General features: G+C 39.7%; 1 protein-coding gene across 4 annotated transcripts in view; it reads right to left on the reverse strand.

Annotated features, from left to right (window-relative positions):
* The window catches only part of OTUD4 (OTU deubiquitinase 4), a 46274-nt gene extending 24469 nt beyond the window's left edge, over nucleotides 1-21805 (reverse strand). Inside the window, exons 1-12 of one of the 4 annotated variants that reach the window (XM_034771271.1) lie at nucleotides 21666-21786; nucleotides 19296-19806; nucleotides 18291-18374; nucleotides 15969-16019; nucleotides 10859-10905; nucleotides 7880-7952; nucleotides 7141-7222; nucleotides 6015-6150; nucleotides 4386-4443; nucleotides 3900-4014; nucleotides 3554-3618; nucleotides 1352-1452 (exon numbers count right to left, since the gene is read on the reverse strand). In XM_034771271.1, coding sequence (XP_034627162.1) covers nucleotides 1352-1452; nucleotides 3554-3618; nucleotides 3900-4014; nucleotides 4386-4443; nucleotides 6015-6150; nucleotides 7141-7222; nucleotides 7880-7952; nucleotides 10859-10905; nucleotides 15969-16019; nucleotides 18291-18374; nucleotides 19296-19460 — 977 coding nt within the window. In that variant the 5' untranslated portion in view covers nucleotides 19461-19806; nucleotides 21666-21786. Of the gene's footprint in view, nucleotides 1-1351; nucleotides 1453-3553; nucleotides 3619-3899; nucleotides 4015-4385; nucleotides 4444-6010; nucleotides 6151-7140; nucleotides 7223-7879; nucleotides 7953-10858; nucleotides 10906-15968; nucleotides 16020-18290; nucleotides 18375-19295; nucleotides 20000-20025; nucleotides 20370-21665 lie in introns of those variants that run through there. The other 3 variants (XM_034771274.1, XM_034771273.1, XM_034771275.1) reach the window with 3 other exon arrangements.
* Between the last annotated feature and the right edge of the window lie 8 nt (nucleotides 21806-21813).

Here is a 21813-nt window from a genome sequence, read left to right on the forward strand (position 1 = left end):
CCCAAATAAATCTGTTAGTCTTTAAGGTGCCACCAGACTCCTCAGATTTTGAAAGGCACTTCAGATTCTTAACCCTTGGGTCGAAGTGCTGTAGCTATCCTTAGAAATCTCACATTGCTGCCTTCTTTGCATTTTGTCAAATCTGCAGTGAAAGTGTTCTTAAAACAAACAGCAACATGTGCTGGGTCATCATCCAAGACTGCCATAACATGAAATATATGGTAGAATGTGGGTAAAACAGAGCAGGAGATGTACAATTCTCCCCCAAGGAGTTCAGTCACAAATTTAATTAACGTATNTTATGCCCAAATAAATCTGTTAGTCTTTAAGGTGCCACCAGACTCCTTGTTGTTTTTGTAGATACAGACTAACACGGCTACCCCCTGATACTTTCAAAATCTGAGAAGGACGAAGTGTGGACCATGCTTTCAGAAGTCTTAAAAGAGCAACACTGATGCGGAAAATACGGAACCCAAGCCACCATCTGACTCAGATAATGAAAATGAACATGCATCAGTCCGTTCTGCTTTGTATCGTTATCAAGCAGAACCCATCATCAGCATGGGCACAAGTCTTCTGGAATGGTGGTTGAAGCATGAAGGGACATATGAATCTTTAGCACCTTTGGCACGTAAATATCTTGCAATGCTGGCTACAACAGTGCCAAACGAAAACTTGTTCTCACTTTCAGGTGACATTGTAAACAAGACGTGGGGAGCATTGTCTCCTGCAAATGGTAACCAAACATGTTTGTCTGAGCGATTGGCTGAAGTAGGACTGAGTGGACTTGTAGGTTCTAAAGTTTTACATGGTTTTATTTTTGAATGCAGTTATTTTTTGTACATAATTCTATATTTGTAAGTTCAACTTTATTATAGAGAGTTCATTACAGTACTTGTATTACGTTGTAATGAAAAATAAATATAAAAAGAGCACTGTCCACTTTGTATTCTGTGTTATAATTGAAATCAATATATTTGAAAATGTAGAAAACATCCAAAAATATTTAAATAAATGGTATTCTATTGTTTAATCGCAATTAACTTTTTTAATCATACAATTCGTTTTTTTAATTGCTTGACAGTCCTAAAATATACCATAATTTACAGAGGTACACAACTACAAGATGTTTTTATGCTGTGTGTAGATAGGGTTGGGGAGTAAGTTCACACTTTTAGAATAGCAACGTAACTGTTGTTCAGACAGTTTCAGTTACTGTAGAAATGCAACCAGCCCTTTATCTGAAGTACTGCTATGGTAAAATGATCAGCAGATGATAAACACTAAAAAGGGGGGAACCTGCATTAATAAAGTTCTACATGATAAACTTATATATGAAAAGTTTACTTACTTTTCTCCAAGCTCTTCTACAAAAACAATAACTGGTCCATTCTCAGAGCGAACCTCTTGGATATGGGCATTATAAAATTTCCCATTGTGGTCTAAGCGCACCTGTGGAAAAATTATCAGGGAAAAAAAGACGTTGTGAGTAGTACATAAAGAACACTCAAAGAAAAGGGACGACAGATTTTTTTATCTCAGTTCCCTAAATGGCCCCCTCAAGGGCTGAACTCACAACCCTGGGTTTAGGAAGCCAATGCTCAAACCACTGACCTATCCCTCCACCTAAGTAGTGCTATGGCAAAATGGGGGTGGGGGGAGGACAGATAGCTCAGTGGCTTGAGCATTGGCCTCCTAACCCCAGGGTTGTGAGTTCAATCCTTGAGGGGGCCACATAGAGATCTGGGGCAAAATCAGTACTTGGTCCTGCTAGTGAAGGCAGGGGGCTGGACTCAATGACCTTTCGGGGTCCCTTCCAGCTCTATGAGATAGGTATATCTCCATATATTTTTCCTTTATTTTTATTTTTTTTTTTTTTTAAAAAGGGAAGATTTAACCCTTGAACACCCAGCAATGTCAGCAACTGCCCCCTTGGCAATAACAGAAGTCCTGGGGGATATCAAGAAATGTTGCTTCCATGATAGTGTTAAAAATAATCAAAGGTAAACTTTAACCCCTACTACTTATTTGAATGACCCTATACAAAAATCAAAAGATTCCCCGACAGCATTACTCTATACAGTGTTGGAGAAATCACAGCCTTCAAACCAACCTGGAATAACACTTAAAAGCAAGTAATGCATTAGAGAACAGGATAGCAACATACTGTTTTGAAAAGTATGCTCAGCTTGGTTAAAATTCTAGCACAGAACATTTTTTGACACAGATGGAACTTTATTAATGTAGTCTCACTAGGGATATTAATACCAGTCCTTTCAAAAGTTTACCTCCTGAAACAATCATTTTGTCAGTGATTTTTTAAATAAAAACATACATATTTCATTCTTTTGTAAAAAAAAAAAGTCATGATAATGATTAATTATGGTTTCTGCAGACATAACGTTTACATTCCTAAGATTAAGGAACAATAAAACGTGTATAGGCATTTTATGTGCTGAGGCTACTCAACACACTAATCACATATGTTTCACTGTTTATCCTTATCCTGTTGTCCCTTTCCCACTTGTCTGTTGGGTTTTTTTGGTTTGGTTTTTAAATGCAGCTATCATTATCCTACCATATACAGAGACTGTAAAATTGCAGGAGCATGGAGAGTCTGTGTGTGCATCCATGTGAAGTACCTATCACAATGGGGCCCTGAATCCCAAATGGTCCCGTAGGCACTACAATAATAATACTGGATGCATAATGAAAATACGGTTAAGTATTACGATTTTTCCCCCACTTTGTTTTATGTCAAGATTTATTGTTTTTAAGCATCCTATCACTATTTTTTCCTCATCAAGAAATTCAGAAGTACGGCTGTCATTTTTCCCCTTTCCAATAACGTGATGCCTGGATATTAAAACATTTAATTAAGTTAGTACAGAATATAATAAAAAAAAAAAACATAAGGTGAAGAAACTTTCCATTACTTGCAACAGAATCCAGAGGGCATGGTTAGGAACACTGCTACAGTAAAATCTCCATCTTTTTAACTCTGCTTCAGTGTCTTCTTCCTGTTTCACTTGGATATCCCTAGCGTTCTTGCCCAAAACAGCACTACTTTATTCCTAGTTAGAAACTGATTTTTTTTTTTAAATAAAGCAACTTATTCTACAATAAATGGCCTAAAATAAATCATAAAATTAAGACTGGGTGCAAAAGTTTGTGAGACAGGCACAAGTGTTAGTTTTTGGATGCGGACTCAGGCCCTGAGCCTGCAAACACTTATGCATGTGATTCAATTTAAGCACATTAACTGTCCTACTGAATGTAACTTGGGACATTAAGCACGAGTGTCTGCAGGACTGAGGCCTTTTTGCATAATACATTTTATCACACTTTATGCTCCCCAAGCATATCCTACTGCATCTTTATTGGCAGAGTTTCCAACTAAGGGTATTCACATAATAAATGAGCATACTCATTTAAATGTAGGCAAAAAAATTTAAATAGAAAATATTAACAATGCAGTTAAACCAAAAGCCAAGGAAAAAATTGGTCTCCAGGACACAAGGCATAGAAGTTATTATTTCAACTAACTACTTACTTTACATTTATCTCCAACTGAATATTGCATGCCAGCAGCAATGGAAAAATCCCGTTTTTGCTGATCTGTAAACAACATCAGTATATAGCAGTCAGATTACAATAATTTTCCACCTATTATAAAAATTGTTTAGGCACTGCAACAAAGAACAATCTAATTTAATTTAATGTTTGTCCCATTAGTATCTTGGGACTGAAATAACTATTTAGGCCCCGAATCTGCAAGCTAACACATGTGGGCAGATCCCTGCACTTGCTCAAAGCATTTTTGGGACTTCACAGAGCCCACCCTTATAGATCAGCTTGACAAAGAGGGGCTCTGGATGGGGCCTTAAATACTAACTTACCCTGTTTTGACTTTAGCCAAACTTCATATTCAACATTTCTGTAAACCGACGGATTGAGTGACTGAAGTACTTTTCTAGGCAAAAATGAGGTGGGATTTCCATTGTTCTTAAGGTGCTGTACAAAACAGAACAAAGTAGCAAGTGACCAAATACATACAGATTTACAGCCGCTCATTTAGTATCAGATCACTCACAAGTGTCAAACTGGAATGTAAAGCAGTTAGATGCTTATAAAAGCATTAACAGCTATGAAAGGGAATTTCCTTTCAACACACAGCAACAAAGCTAGACACTAAGCAACAGTAAGGATGGCCCCTAACCCGTGAGATTTCTAATGCAAATTTGAATATAACTTTAAGAACTATATAGTTCTCCTAATGTACCATATTTAAAAATGAAGAAACTCAAGTTACTCGAGAAACATTAACCTTTGTAAAATACAGCCAAATACAACTAAATAGGAAAGAAGGGTTAATGTAAAAATACCTTGTTGCCGGAAAGAGACTTTAATCCATTCATATCATTAACTGCAGCAGTTTTACTTCTGTAAAGAATAAGATGCTTTAAATGACGTAGTTGAAATTAGGATTCATAAACTGATCAGAAATACCTTCCATATTGTACACAAGAATTACCCCTAACCTTCATAATGAAGCTAAAAAATTTCACACTATATGCACTGGTGAATATATATTGCTCTTAGAAGCATAATTATGAAGTTCCACAAAATGAAAGTTATTCTCTTGTTATATTCACAAATAAAATTCAGTACAGACTGTACAGTTCCAAATTAGATTTAGCAACTCACCCAGTAAAAATTTGAAACAGGAAATGTAAGTCCTTTAGATGAGACTTTAGCAATCAGGCCTGAGAGAAAACAACCCGACTCAACTGAAGAAACAAATGAGGCCATTTAATCAACTCATATTTATTACCTAGCCTGAGTCTGGTCATTCTCATTTTCCCTCATCTTCTACACCTGCTGCTATTGAAAAGTTTGCTTCCCATGAACAGAGGGTAAAAAACATCATTTGTTTCTAAGAACAGCTGAAGGAGATCTTCTGCATTTGAAGATTACTGCTTTCTTCATTACATAATAGCAGCTATGGCAAAATTTTAATTTCTAAAAAATTAAATTCACTCTTCCTCAAAAAAAATATAAAACTTGCTCCAGATAAATAATTAAGAAAACACACACACACTAATCTCAACTTTTCCCTAAAAACAAGAAAAATAATTTTAAAATACTGCTTAACGAAAGCAGCAAAATGTATGTAATTTGTGTTGAGACAGGAGTAAGGTTACTTGTTCTAGCTTTCTCACATTGGTAATGCGTTTGGTGGTCTCAATCTAGTCTCAAATGACTATATGCCCTCTCAGTTACAAAAATGCCTTATTATTTAGCATCATATGCTCATAAGGATCCAAAAACTGATACATTGCAAAAGCCATGCTGCCAGGGGCTCCCCCAATTGCCCTGGGACCCCCTCCCAGTGGGCAATCCACAGAGAAGGAAGCAGCATAAGTTGAAGCAGATTCTTGTCTAAATTCTGCTCTCAGTTACACCAGTGTAAATCAGGAGTAATTCCTCTGTAGGCTATGGAGATACTCACTATTTACACACATTTAAACAAGATCAGAATTTGACCTTCTTTCTGTAGTAGCTTCCACCAGCTTCCTCCAATGATTTTCAGCATGAGGAGAATCCAACAGAGCCAGCCCCCATACCTCATTACATTCCCTGCCTCACGTATGAAGCTGGAACACTGTCAAATTCCCCATAGAGCGGCTTCTGTGGTTTGACAGGAAGAGGGAGCATGCAGCAGTGATAGACCTTCCTCTACTACAGGTGATCTAAACCTGGAATGCAGGCAAAACCATCCCTCTGATTGCAGAAGGCACCACAAAATCCTATGTAAGATCTAGTGAACAGTACAAATTTCATACTTTCATGAGAATTACAATTCACCCTTGACCTTTTTCCTCCCTCTTGTAAGTAAACTATTTTTAAAATGACACGTAGTCAGTAGAGCTCCTGGCAGGGAGCAAAATACTATCTAATCACTGTGAATTGCTCAACCATAATTTAATAATTAATTTTAAAATACCCCTTACTTGCAGTTGTCGTCTTCTGAATCTGAATCAGACACTTCACTGCTACCATTATTTTCCTCTGTCACACCTAGTTCCACTAGGATTTTATTCACATCAGTACAAAACACTTTTTCATACAGCAATTCATAAAGAAGAGCTGGGGGGAAAATCAGTTAGGATTTAATGACTGCAAATGAGATTTTACTCAACATCTGAGAGGTTATTTTAAATAGTGTCAAGAAAACTTTTTGAAATGTTAGGTGAAGAAGAAATAGAGTTACAATTTACAGATTATAAACACCAGATTTTTACAAGTGCAGAGCCCCTGAAGTTCCCACTGATTTCAACTGTGGGGACTCAGCACTACTGAAAACTAAGCCCTCAACTCTTTGGGATAGTGACTTTGACCCCAATCGCGCAATTGAATGGGCATGCACACTGTGCTCGATTGAAGAACCAAGGCCTATGTCTGTAGAGTGCCTAGCACAATGGGCCCTCATACCTGACAGAGGACTTTAGGCACTACTACAACAATAAAAAATAAACATCCAGTAAAAAAAGACAAAAAAGTTTATTTTACTTTGGGCCTAACCCTTCAATTCTCATTCATGCTCATTAACACACCTGATTTCAGTGGAAATTCAGACATGCAAGAACTCCACAATTAACACTGACAAACTTTCTCTTATTGTTTAGAGTACAGATATAAAACTGGCATTGTGGCCAAGTGATAATGCAATTACTGTGAATTAGGAGGTTGAAGTCTCAATGATAGAATATCCAGGCCCAATAAAGAGGAATTAAGCTATCCTTTTCTATTTCTTTTGCATTTAGCTTTACAAATCATAAATACTGGTCTCTCTCGTTTCTTTACTATATGCAATCAATTTCATCATGCCTCAAAAGATGACAAGATCATAATCCAAATCTCTGGTCAGGATGACGCAGCCTTTGTTGACTAGTTCTACATGAGTTGAAAACCACATCACTACAATGGTAGGTTCAGGTACAACTATACTTTAAGCAAAGGAAAAGAGCTCTAGATGAAGATTTGTTAATAGTGCAAAACAAAGAGCAATCACTTTTTTGGGCCTTTGGTGAAACCATATACTTTACTGCAAAGCTTACCAACCAAAATAGTACTTACATTGGCACAAAGCAGCTCTTTCTGTATACTCTATAGGATAAACAATATCATAGTGATTTCCATTTGAAAAACACAGTAGTACCTAGAGAAGAGGAGAGAAAGGATATTTAAACAAGTGATTTGTCATGTGATGATTTTATAAAGTTAACAGCATCTTTTTCAATGCAATTCTATGTGCCCACATACTGTGCTGCAAAATTTTCAGGGCTTCATAATCACTAGAGAGAAAAAAAGATACTACAACTTTCTGTGGATATATACTGGATCTAGTCAACTAGAAAAATTCTGCTAATACAGAAAAATGTATGTAAGAGGTTTGATTTGTAGCAGATAATTTGATGTTATAAACATGTACGATAATAAGGAATTTAAGACTCCTTTTTAAATAAACCAACTACATATTAGTACCTAACAATAGCTACCAAATATAACATACAACATATTACAATATGAGTTATTTCTGTAGACATAAGTTATTATTTCACTCTATTGTTCCATTTAATGTCCAAAACTAGGGGCCACACTGTTTTATACATTTTATTGTTGTTTCATTTTTCATTACAAAGAGAAGACTGTTGTGACATTCTCAAACTGTAACAAGTCCTAGGCTATTAAAAATATATATTACTTGTGTATTGAGTAATGAGAACTGTGATTACCTATTTGCTTTAAGAACATTTTAATTGATAATTGCATCTTATATTAGTCATAAAAATATTTTTGTTTGGTTTTGTTTTACCTTGTCAGGAAAGTCATTTTCAGTTACACGTGAAGGAGAAGCATTTGGTTCCTGATATATTATAAAATCCTTCCTAGAAAAAACAAGAATTCAAGTGAAAATATATTCAGAGTGAGAATTCAAGTGAAAATTCAAGGACTATCTAAGCATAAAAAAAAAAAAAAAAAAAAAAAAAAAAAAAAACACTCCTTAAAAAAAAAATAAAAAAGAATAGTGATTAATATCAGTATAAGCAGAGCTAGTAAAAAAAATTGGCTTATTTTCCACAGAAAATTTTTATTTTCTCAGCAGAAATTCAAAAACCAAAATATTTTGGAACTCCTGGTGCAGTACCTCATGGGAGCTGTAGTTTGGTTTTCTCATGTTCTTATTTTCCTCTATAAGCCAAGCTCTCTGGTTGGACTACATCTCTTATGGTGCGCTATGGTCCTTCACCCCCCTGGAGAGGGAAAGCAGTGCATCATGGGGATCCTAGGCCATGGTACGTCTTGGGGAAACCCAGGCCATAGAGGACAATGGGGTCACGAGGCAACTGAACTATAACTTCCATGCAGTACCACAGCAGTATTTCTAAGTCAAAATGTGTCAGTTTTCAGGTTAAAAAAAAACAGACAAACACACACACACACACACACACACACACACGCCATGGAAACTAGGCACTAAAGAAAAACAAACAAAACAAAAACAAAAAACCTCAATTTTCTGCCCAAAAACACATTCAGAGAATTTCGACCAGCCCAAAGTACAAGTGAACCTTGCAGATGGATACAATACTATTCCTCTAAAGAATTGACAGGATATATAAATCCATTACACACAGTTAACGCAGAATCTCTCTGTACAAAACCAGTAAAAGTTAAACTTAGAAACATCAGACCACAAAATTCAGTGTTATAAATATCAAAGCATTAACAATCTCGACAAATGCAGAAGGTAGTTTAAGTCAGGATGTTTCTCCCTTTCTCTCCCAAGTAACTATTCAAAATTCTCATAGAACTTCTCACTCCACTAGTTTACAATGGTTCAAGTACTATAGTCAAGAAGTAAAAATAACAGTGTAATTTTGTTTCATTTCTTGTCAAATGGCTAATGAAATATGGTAACCAGTTGCAACTCATTTGTTGCTTTGCATACAAATAATAATATATTAACGGGCATGGAGACTGGGCTGCTTCCCTATTCCTATAATAGAGTTGAAGCACATTGGTGAGGCAACATGAGGAAGCTTTGACTATCTGTGCCACACTGAACTGTTGTGCAGTTCGAGGATTTCCATCTCCAAAGCTGTCAACCCAGCATGCTGCATGAGCACTGAGATTCATCTTTTACAAAGGCATGTGTTGCTAAGTAGATGTTGCACAATTGCAGGGATGGCTTTTCAAGCAGAAATAATTCTGCCATATCACACTTAGAAGGATTCAACACAAAGAGCCTATTCCATATTATATCTTAGCATATTCCAAATTTGCATTTTAAAAAAAAAAATTTTATTACCTTAAAAAGTAGCACATAAAATGTCAAATGTGATACAAACTAACAAGAACTTGAAAATTCACAGTTAAAACCCACATGCTATCTTATTTGCCTTTTCTATTCCACAAGAGCACGAGTGAAAGAGAATATCAATCTTCATTTTTTATTTCCAAGTTGTTATCAATCTGTGTCATCATAATCTTAACTTTATTTTAATCATTATCTTTGTATTTATCCTTTGGATAAAATTCCCACCTATTTTAATTCTTTGTTCAGTAATCACTATTGTTTTTCAATTTCTTCGTCTCTTAGTCTAATCAGAAACACTAATAAACTCTGCAAGATTAAGTCATGTGTTCATAGGTAAATTTTTAGAGATAGAAAATTATTCTAAAAACAAATCTAGAAGAAATCGTTTGGAAAGGAAAAATGTATTCTAAATCTCCTTGATTGTTAAGTTCTTCTGTCTTTCAGGGGAGCCATCTCTTTTCTGGAGATCTAGAAAAAATTACCAGACACCAGCCAACAAAAGGTCAGTAACAAAGGCTGCAGTGGAGCACAAACTGATCTGGTCTTCCATTTTTTTCTTGACTAGTGCCTGCCAAGAGTAGCCTGTCATCCCTCCCTATGCCTGGAAATTTATACCTCCTCTTGTTTCCATTTCTTCTCTCAGAAAGGGGGAAGGGAAACACGATTTTTCCTCCCACCTCCTCCAGAAAGAGGAGGTGGTGGTTTCCCCTCTAAACATGTCATTGCCTCTGCTACTGCCCCTTTCCCAGTAGGGGTGCAAACCTGAAAAGATTCTTGCATTTTTCACTCTGCAGGGAAATATAAGCACCACACTCCTCCCACCACTTGCTAATGAGAAGAGGAGGTTCCCTTATATGTGTCTGTCTTGGTGTTTAATTACCACTTGGGGTCCTGGATGCAAATATATCCTGCCTTCAAAGCAATTTATCTATTTTTATTTCACCACTAGACTTCCCCCTCCAGCTATGAGGGCTGGTAAGTGGTTCTGCCTAGAGACACAAGTCCAGATTTAGTCCTGGTGCAAGCAAATGAAATGACTGACTTCAATGGAGTTACACCTGTCTACACTAGCGCTAAATTTGGCCCATAACTAGCCAGCAAAAAGTAATGAAGCAACAAGACCACCAGCAGCCTGTCCTTAGAGATTAAATATGACTACTTCAATCATCTTACATCTGTCCAGAGTTCATGGCTTTAAAACCGAGTCTCACTGACAGACTAAAATGTAAACTGCATAGAACCTCACACAAAGTAACATGCAACTTCATGCATCTATAGCTCACCTAAGTACTTTGAAAGTAATATTTCATTGACAGTTTGGTTTTTCAACATGAATGTTCCATTATTTTAAGAGCTAATATTTCAATTAATGTTTAAATTAGCCAAATACTTTATATAAGCACCTGATTAATTGAAATAGGTTACATTTTTCCCATTATATGACTCATTAAATAGTATTCAAATTTTGCTTACTTGTACATAAGAGAAAGGGCACTTATTTCCACTTGTCCAACCCACTCCTGTATTGAAAAAGTAAAACAAAGAAATTCTTTCAAATAAACTAAAGTTTTATTGCACATTTGGATAAACAAAAACAAAAAAAAATCATTACCATGAGATAATACGTAACATTCTAAGCCTGGATTTCAGCCAAAGGTTTTACTTTGTGTAGTCACACTCATTTTGTAATATGGAACAGCAAAACCATAGATTTTGTAACTTGGAATAGTGTATAGAAACGGTCTTTCATAGTTGTTCTCTACTCAAATTTAGAGAATGAAAGTTTATCATGCATAAGAGAATGTAATCTGGCATCAAAATGTAATAAAAATAAAGTTGTAAAGGTACGTCAACCTAGGCAAGCAGTGGGTAAAATTTTGAAAACTGACTTTGAAGCCTATTAGGTGCTTTTGAAAATTTTACCCAATACCTTTAAACTATCCTTGCAGGTCTTAAATTAAAAGCACCTATTCTGAGAGGTGTTGTACTGTTATTTTTAAATACAATGGGGCACGAAGATATTATGGCCTAGACAGTGTGAAAATCTTTGCCTTTTACCCTGAAAGATCTTTTGTTTCCTAACCAATTATTACTGCCACTGAGAGGTGGGAAAGAGGACAGACAACTTATTGTATGTATCATAGCCAATTATTGCCCATTTGCTATTGCTGCATACATTCACCTATAAGTATCACAATGAGAAAAGAATCTGCTGTCTTCCATCCCTGCCCCTTAAGCTAATCAGCAAGAAGAAAGAGTACATGACTTAACAGGACTTTGGAGTGGAGCCCGGAGCTGGAGCAGCTCCGGAGCAGTGGAGCTGCAGGTTTTTGCCTGGAGCTGGAGCGGAGCCAGAGCACCGCTCCAAAGCCCTGCATGATTATTACCCTAAAGATAAGAAAATCGTGTCCATCAGTGTTTAACTAGTAGTTTCATTTCATTTTTCCCTGCTATGCCTTTCTTTTTTTAATAGATGTTCTAAATTCAGTATCATATGAATATGCTTTAAAAAGCGTAACATAATAGGAATTCACATAACGTCCATTTGTAAAATTTGTTCCCATCTAGTGTAACTGCAGATGTGGGCGATCTTACCACCGCCACACGGGATGTAAAGAGGATTAAATCGTACTCTCCACCTACAAACCATTTCTCCATCCAGTCTGGTATCTTGTTTGCAAGCATCAAGATGCTTTACAAGAAAGTATAAATCACCCATACTGGACAATTAGGCTACGTCTTCACTACCCGCCTGAATCGGCGGGTAGAAATCGATCTCTCGGGGATCGAATTATCACGTCTCGTCGGGACACGACAATCGATCCCCGAATCGACGCTTGTACTCCACCAGCGCAGGTGGGAGTAAGCGCCGTCGAGGGGGGAGTCGCGGAGGTCGATTTGCCGCCGTCCTCACAGCGGGGTAAGTCAACTCAGATACGTCAAATGCAGCTATGATATTCGCGTAGCTGAATTTACGTATCTTAAATCGACACCTCCCCCCCCCCATAGTGAGGACATAGCCTTACACAATACTGCTGCCTATGTAGGCAGGGAAGAGTCTTCCTAACTCCAGGCAGTTAGGACATGAGCCACATCCATTAAAATCAATGAAAAGACTAACATGGACTTCAGTGAGTGTTGGATCAGGCATTTAGGGGCCTGCTCTCCTGCAGTGCAATAGTTGACATCCCTAGTAAAATGTGTTCCTATCTAGTGTAACTGCAGCTTGAGGGTGATCTTACCAGAGCCAGACAGGATGTAAAGAAGATTAAATCATACTCTCCACCTTCAATCCCCTGTACAGCATCCCTGGACCTTGGGTCCATGTGAAAGAGGGACAGTAGATTCTGTGCAGCCATTACTTCCCTGCCACAAATAACTGGAGAGGGGGCACATTTGGATTTCAGTAAGTTACCAACTTCCACAATTCCCTACCCAATGCAAGAGGAAAGCAGAGAAGCAATTCTGACTGTGGCGACGACACAGTTTCCAGTGAGAAACTTTACAAAGACTTTTTGAAAGTCCAAATTAATTCTAATGGCTCTCTTTAATCCACCCTTGATTATTCCTTCAACAAATCTGAACAGGTTACCAAGATTCTCCTTTAGAGAAGTAGTATCAGAGCAACCTGGCACTCAAAACCCGCATTTTAAATTCTGTTCTTTAATGTAGTTATTAGGAAAGGTAGTGGAATGAGTGTCCTGGAATTCAAGTCTTCTGTTTAATCAAATTCCAAGTAAGACACAGAAAACAAACACAAGCTTCTTCACTATGACTGGTGGAGTGCCTTAATTCTTAACTGGAGGGACCATTTCAGAGATAACCATGTAGTTCAGGTTTCCCTGCTGAGTCACTCCCTTGGCTTATCTGCAGAGATTGCCAACAAAAACAACAATCATTGTTCCGTGGTGTTATTTTTATGTGTATATCTATCCAAGCCCTAAGAAGTGAAAGTTGCTGTATTCATTACCACTCTAATGCATTGTCCAATAACTCTCTCACATGACATGTGACTGGACCTTTAGTTTTTCTTCTTCATTTTTTTTTTTTTAAAGTTTAATTTCATACTAAACCAAATCAACTGAAATTCATTTAGGATTGAGAGCTGAAAAGGTATGCAGACAGAGTTGGCACCAGGGTTTGTTCCAGGACAACAGAATGCCACTAGCCGTCACCTACAGCCCCCAACTAAAACCTCTCCAGCGCATCATCAAGGATCTACAACCTATCCTGAAGAACGATGCCTAAGGGTACGTCTTCACTACCCGCCGGATAGTAATCCATCTATTGGGGATTGATTTATCGCGTCTCATTTAGACACGATAAATCAATCCCCGAACGCGCTCCCCGTCGACTCTGGAACTCCACCAAGGCAAGAGGCAGAAGCGGAATCGACGGGGGAGCCGCGGCCGTCGATCCCGCGCCGTGAGGACACGAAGTAAATCGATCTAAGATACGTCGACTTCAGCTACGCTATTCTCATAGCTGAAGCTGCATATCTTAGATCGATCCCCCCGGGTAGTGTAGACCAGCCCTTACTCTCACAGACCTTGGGAGACAGGCCAGTCCTCGCTTACAGACAGTCCCTCAACCTGAAGCAAATACTCACCAGCAACCACACACCACACAACAAAAACACTAACCTGGGAACCAAACGCTGTAACAAACCCCGGTGCCAACTCTGTCCGCATATCTATTCAAGGGACACCCTCATAAGACCTAACCACATCAGCCACACCATCAAGGGCTTGTTCACCTGCACATCTACCAATGTGATATAAGCCATCAAGTGCCAGCAATGTCCCTCTGCCATGTACACTGGCCAAACTGGACAGTCTCTATGCAAAAGAATAAATGGACACAAATCTGACATCAGGAATTATAACATTCAAAAACCAGTAGGAGAACACCTCCCTGGTCACTCAATAACAGACTTAAAAGTGGCAATTTTTCAACAACAAAAACCTTCAAAAACAGACTCCAACATGAAACTGCAGAACAGGAATTAATTTGCAAACTGGACACCATCAAATTAGGCCTGAAAAAAGACTGGGAGTGGATGGGTCATTACAAAAACTAATTTCCCCCATACTAATTTCTCCCTACTGTTACTCACATCTTCTTGTCAACTGTTTGAAATGGGCCACCCTCATTACCACTATAAAAGTGATTTTTCCTCCCTTGGTATTCTACTGTTAATCGTTAGACTGACACCCCCCCACACACTTGATAAGGCAATTCCCATCTTTTCATGTACTATGTATATGTACACCTGCTACTGTATTTTCCACTTCATGCATCTGATGAAGTGGGTTCTAGCCCATGAAAGCTTATGGCCAAATAAATGTGTTTGTCTCTCAAGTGCCACAAGGACTCCTCGTTGTTTTTGTTGATACAGATTAACAGCTACCACTCTAATCTAGTAATGTAGTTACTGCACACTTTCTTTTTATTTTGTTTTCCTATACTCTGGAGAGTTCAACATCAGATTTTCAAAAAACAAATCTCCTCACCTCTTAGATAACAAACAGAGAATTTCCATTTAGGTTTTTAATTTACCACTTGTACTTCCTTAAGCTTGTATAAAGAAAAACTGGTCAGTTTCATTTTCTGATGCTTGTCCACTAGCACAAGGCAGCAAGGTTTGGGTTTTAAAAGAATATTTAAAATCAAAACAAAAAACAACACAACTGTTTTGGTTCATTTTTAAAATATAGGTTTCCCTTTCAGGGTTACATAACAATTGTACTATAGGTAAGTTAATACTCCCTTGAACAGGAGTCTCTCTCACTCCATAGGTATCACACACCATCAAGAGAGATACATCATGTGGGAAGCAGAGGCCTAGCACATGTGCCAACAGTGGTACCACTGCTGGTGGTGGTGACAGAGACTATGACAGAAGAAAAAAGGAAATGCAGCCAGAGACTGAAACAAAAACTGCTTCAGAAACCATGGTCCTCTTCTTCCATACACTGTTGTCACACAAAAAGAAAACAAATACAGAAGTGAGCATCTAGCCCAGGGGTCGGCAACGTTTGGCATGCGGCTCGCCAGGGTAAGCACCCTGGCGGGCCGGACCAGTTTATTTACCTGCTGACGCAGCAGGTTCGGCCGATCGCAGCCCCCACTGGCCACGGTTCGCCGTCCCGGGCCAATGGAGGTGGCGGGAAGTGGCGCGGGCGAGAGATGTGCTGGCCATGGCTTCCCGCTGCCCCCATTGGCCCGGGACGGCGAACCGCGGCCAGTGGGGGCTGCGATCGGCCGAACCTGCCGCGTCAGCAGGTAAATCAACTGGCCCGGCCCGCCAGGGTGCTTACCCTGGCGAGCCCGTGTGCCAAACGTTGCCAACCCCTGATCTAGCCACATGTAATTTTATGATCTTTCAAACTGTCATTTCTGAAAGAGAATTTTTTTCAAATAAATTCAAACTCCAAAACAGTGTATGTATATATCAAATGTGTCTGTACACACATTCTATATAGCCGCGTATAATGCACTGAGATATTTAAACTAATTTCAATCAACCAAAATAAATAGATATTATATTCTATAATGCAAGTTTAATTAAAGTAATACATACCTGTGGGTTTTCCAAACATTTTAAATACTCTTCAAATGGCCCCTCTATAAACTGTAAAAATATGACAGCAAGTGGTTTATTAGATTATTAATTACCATAATACCTAGGAGCCCTAGTCATGGACCAGGACCCCACAATCCTAGAACAAAAAGATGGTCTCTACCCCAGAGACCTTACAGACTAAGCACAAGACAAGAAGCAACAGATGGATACTGAGAGACAGATGTAGGAGTACAAAGAAACAGTGAGACAATATTGGTCAGCAGGATAGGTAGAGGTCTCAGCATATCAAAGTCTAACTGTTGTCAAGTTTTTTGTAAGCATCTTGGCAAAGGAGAGTTTAAGAAGAACAATGAGGAAGATCTGTGAATGTCTGCAAGGAGCAACTCCCAAGCACATGGGGCAGGATGGAAGAAAGCATAAAGGTATTTGTTTGAAAATTGAACAAATGGGCAATGGAACCTTTGTTTTTAAGTGTTACCACTGGGGACCTTTACACATCAATAACAGCATGAACAGAGTGTACTCTTTCCTGCACTGACCTATCATAATAAGTTGTCAAATATTTCTCAAATGTAAATGAACTCTAAATGCCACTGACACCACCTTTAATTACAATAATCAAATGCTACTATGCTCCATGATTTTTTTCATGCTCCATGATTTTTTTCAGGGATTTGCAATTACAGAATTTACATCCACAGACATGTCATTCCTTATAAAACGATAAGCTGCTTGTAAGAATTAGACTGTAGGCTCCTTACTGGGGATCTTTGTTTCTTACATCTTTGAAAAACTCCATGTAACATGATCATACCACATAATAAAATTAAAAAGTCACTTAAAAATCCATTAATATCAATGACATCTTATTAATCAAATCTCAGTCATAGTCATGGTAAAAATCTAATTTTCATCAAAATGTGAGAATTTACTTACATAATTATATTATGACTGCTATAAAGTAAGTGGTAATACTCTTCAGCAATCTATTAATAGTCTGGAGCAATACCACAGAAAACCTACAGCTCAATAGCCTTTTATTTTAGTATGGTAAATACACATTTTTTAAAAGGGGGGGGGGCACTTCCAAGAAATGTAGATCTTCCAATAAGCTCATGGAGTCTAGTTATTAGTTGTAAAGAAATGTATAATGAACGGTGTTAGAAAAGTAGATATTATATATTTAACAATGTTACAAGAAAACATAAAGCAAATTTTTCTGCTTTCTGTATATGTTTTGTTGGCACAGCTCTCAAATCTGCTAAAAAAAAAAAAACACACACACTTCAAATCATAAAGATGGTTTGTGCCTTATCTTCCACAGATTCTTGGTCTGTGTAGATAATGAGGCAAAGCGTGATTGTGATTTACTAGCCGGGTGTGGAACTCCCTAGTAAGACAGACTAGGGAGGATGGATACTGACTGGAGAAAAATAGCCAAATAGCAACTCCAAGGCCACAAGAAACAGATACGTAAGAATAAGACAACTGTTTTAAGAAATAACGGAACACATTAAAGCATGGAAAAGATGGTTGGATTGAGTAAGGAGGAGGGTAGCACAGGTTAAAAAAAAAATGGCATCTTCTTATCTATTAGAGTTCTAGCAGAATAAGTAATAATGTATTAGAAGGATTTGGGGTGAGTTATGATACATGTATGACAATATACTTAGAACAGAATATTCAAAGATACGGAAGATTTAATAACTTGTGCCTGAATGATGTTACAAGATATAAAGAATGTATATATAACAAAGGGGATGGGGGGAGGGTAAATGCAGAACATTCCCCAGATCCAACCTGATGACAGAAAGCCTGCTGGCACCCCAAGACTGGATAACTGACCATTACTCTATCCTGCTCTGTTTTATTTATGCTTCATTAAGGTGGTGGTATACTGCCCTAAAATTTTCTTACTAGTTAAGCTTAGTAATTGGTGGGTGGAAAGCACAGTCCACCCAACATAGTTAACAAGCAGCAATTCTTTTTTAGGGTCACTTGCTTTATACACCTACCTAGGTAGAATCTAAGTTATTAGAAGCCCTGCTACAAAACAGCAGTGCAGAGCTAGGAAAATAAAGAGAAAGAATATAATAATTAATGGAGATATCCCATCTCCTAGAACTGGAAGGGACCTTGAAAGGTCATTGAGTCCAGCCCCCTGCCTTCACTAGCAGGACCAAGTACTGATTTTGCCCCAGATCCCCAAGTGGCCCCCTCAAGGATTGAACTCATAACCCTGGGTTTAGCAGGCCAATGCTCAAACCAGTGAGCTATCCCTCCCCTTTCTACTTAGGAAGAAAAACAGCATTTACTCACCGCTTCAAATTTTTCTCTGTTTTTGCGAATGTAACTTATACAGGCGTTCCTAACATCAATATGCCGAGATTGTGAGTGTAACACCTACAGGAGGGGAAGGAAGAGAGAAGCTGCAGTTTCTTAAGACTCTTGATGGAAGTTAATGATTGGATGATGTAATGAATATAGGTTAAATGTGAGCTTGGAAAGAATCAATTTGGATGAATATTTATTTCAGAACTGACAACTGTACAAAATTAAATTGGCTACTTATTGAAAATTAAATGACAAGTAAAAATTTACAGTAAATTTAGAAAATATTTAATGTGAAATGAATATTTATTGACAGAATGACAGCATAGTAGCTGTCCATCAGACTTTGTTTCCCCCTTTTCCTGTATCATCACCTTAAAAGAAAACTCCCACTATCAGAATAACTTTAAACAAAGAATTAGAGTCCAAATTTTAGTTTAGTGGAAGAAAAATTATGTGAGTCAATGTACCAACACTCAAAATGAGCAGGAAACCTGGGTCAGAATCTGCAGCACTAGTCCTTCCACTGCTATTTGTATGTAAGACACTTTTTTCAAAATGCTGTTTCACTGAAGTGAGGGGGGGAAGTGTGACATGAAGATATGATCATCTTACTCCAAAACTTCAGCAAACTCATTCACACAATCTAAAGCAGGGAAGAGCTTTAAAGGACTTTCCTGGATGGTTTTCATACCAGATGGCTAATCCCAGTTTTCACTAATTTTACACTAAAAATGTACTGCGGGGGGGGGGGGGTTCAAAACTTCAACCTAAATTTTCTATTTGGAACAGGAAGATTGTGCACACATACCAATATGTCGAATTCCTCCCTCTCTAAGATGTGGTGCTTTCCCATGGCAAAACTAGTGTTCCTTTAATCCCCACTCGCCCGTTTTTCACACTCATCATTAACACCCACTAATGGGATTCATTTCCTCCAGATATCGCCATCGTTAAAGTGCTTCTGGTTACTTAAATTAAATAACTACTTACCTGCTCGGCCACAGCCCTGAAAAGACAGGATCCATCCTTGGCAACCCGCTTTCTATATAAACCCTGAGATCGCAAGTAACTGTCCATAGAAGCGTCCCCAGGAGCCTCCACGCCGCTGCTGGGATGACTCTGCTCCCCGCCATCTGGCTTGCAAGCAGCCTCCATATTTACTGCTTAATACTGCAGCGAATCCTAGCCCCACATGGCAAGACTGCCCCACGGGTAGGTAAAGGAAACCGCCGCAGCCGATAGGGTTGAAGAGCGCTTCCCTCCGCAGCAATCGGGGCAGCAGCAGCAGGAACAGCAGCTGGCCTTACGTTGTCAAATTGCATGTGGGACTCATGGGCGGATTTTTACTGCATAACCTGGATTGTTAGCTGCTTAAAAAGAGTCGCTTTCTGGCCTCCCCAGAGGGCCCGACAACTGCTCCTGGAAAGTAACTCGAGGGGTCCGGATCCGACCCCTTCTTCAGGGCGATGATTACTGCTGGCTCCTCTTGTACACACCCAAGCTGCAAGGCGGAAAACAAAAGAGAAAGGACATGTACTACTGCTACTACTACTGCCAAGAAATAGTAACCTACAGTTTGTTTTCACTTTCAAACCGCTGCCACAGATGTTACTGGGAGTTGTAGTTCTACAGAAGCAGGAAGTAGAAGCACAGTGGTTGAGGAGGGGAATCCCTCCGAGCCACAGAGGCTCCTGTAGGAAGGGGGAGAGAAGGGACGTACTTGGTATGAGCAGGTCAGCAAGCAGCCCTGGCATGACGTGCGGAGATAGCATACAATCCCCCTTTCCGCTGCAAAACGCATACACCAGTAAGCGAACTAGACTTTCGTATCAAACTCCTACCGCCCTCTTTCTAAATAGGGCTCTAGTTTCAGTATCAGGTCTAGCAATCTGCCTAGTGCACTTGAGGTTTCGATTCTTTTTGTTACTCCTCCCACATTAGTGCTGGGAGCTATTTGTGTCGTTTCACAGGCATGTATCTTGTAGCAGAGAGACTTTTTTCCTTGCCTAGTTTCTGCCTTGCTTTTTACAGCAAAACGCTGCTGGGACTTCCATGCACATGATTATCAGATCAATCAGAAATGCAATATGCGTCTCGGGCGTTGTCATACAAGCTGGGTATAGTTCCTCAGCTAAACTCCATTACAATTAAATGGCTTAAATTTCATCGGGCATTTCACGAGTCTTTTATTTAAAAAAAAATAGAGCAGAAGCAAGACAATTGGAAAGGTCAATTTTCTTTTCAGTTCTATAACTAGTATACGGTAGCCTAGTTGGAGAGTAAGTATTGTATCAATTAACCTGCAATGTCAACAATTAATGATATTCCAAGTAGGGTGCTCTCAAAAAGCTGTGCAAATCAATCAATCAGTCCTCTACCAAAAGGGTCCGTTGCATTTTTGCTATATTGTACTCTACTCTGACATTTCAACTGGCTTGAGGCCTAGCAAATTACAATAACAACCCATAAAGTTCCTTGGGAGTTCCTTCCATTTTATTTGGCATTCTTCAGGACCAGTATCCTACCTTTTTTCATTCCCCTGAAGTGTTTTCACTCACATTCGAGCTTTGCCTTAAGGAAAGGCATATCCTAGCCAGCACATCATCATCTTAGTGGTATAGAGACCAATAAAAATATTTGAGAACACTCGGGGGGCGGGGGTCACAAGAAACAGAAGCAGCTCTGGAGTCACAAAGGTGGCAAGGTATCCTACATTCAATAGGAATAAGTAGATGCACTGACCCAGAACAGCCAGACCATCCAAGTTTCAGTTTCACTAAGGCTTGCAATCCATCGAACTAGGCACCAAGGCCAATAAACCCTGTCTGCTGCGGGACCGTGCAAGCAGCAGCCCGCTCTCCCTACAACGGGAGGCCTCTGAACTGAATTAACTTAACGCGGGAGTACCCAGCAGACACAGCGGTGCGAGGGACACAACACCGGCTGAAACACTGTGACACCCCCAAAAAGACACACGACTACACTCTGCTTTATTGGTCAGAGAGGCCACCCGCTCCGCGACGGGCCTGGGCCGCCCTGGAGCAGCGCCCGGCTCTGCCTGCAGCGATCGCTGAGGCTGAAGGCGCGGCTGCACGCTATGGCGAGGGGCAGGGGTGTTAGGCCTGGGACACAGACGGAGCGCAGGAGACGCGGCGGCCGGGCTAGCGGGGGTGTCCCCGCAGCGGGCCGGGCGGCTGGTGCCGTGTGTGTCACTGCGGGGCCCTGGCCGCACTCAGCAGCAGCAGGACCCGCATGCGGGGGGGGGGGGGCGGCCCCAGTTGCGGGGAGCCGCCGGGAGCCGCCGGGCGAGGCGCTGGCTCCAGCCCCCTGAATTGCCCCTGCGCAGTGACTGGCACTTACCGAGGGAGAGGCGGGCGCAGCAGGCTCGGACTCTCCTTCCTCCTCCCCTCGCGAGGGCCCCTGGCTAGCGGCGGCGCAACCACTTCAATCTCCCGCGTCGCCTTCCTATGATGCTGCCGGCACCCCTGTCGCCTGCTGTTGGTTTGTT

The sequence above is a fragment of the Trachemys scripta genome, chromosome 5 (assembly GCF_013100865.1).
Source record: "Trachemys scripta elegans isolate TJP31775 chromosome 5, CAS_Tse_1.0, whole genome shotgun sequence".
Lineage (NCBI taxonomy): Eukaryota > Metazoa > Chordata > Testudines > Emydidae > Trachemys > Trachemys scripta.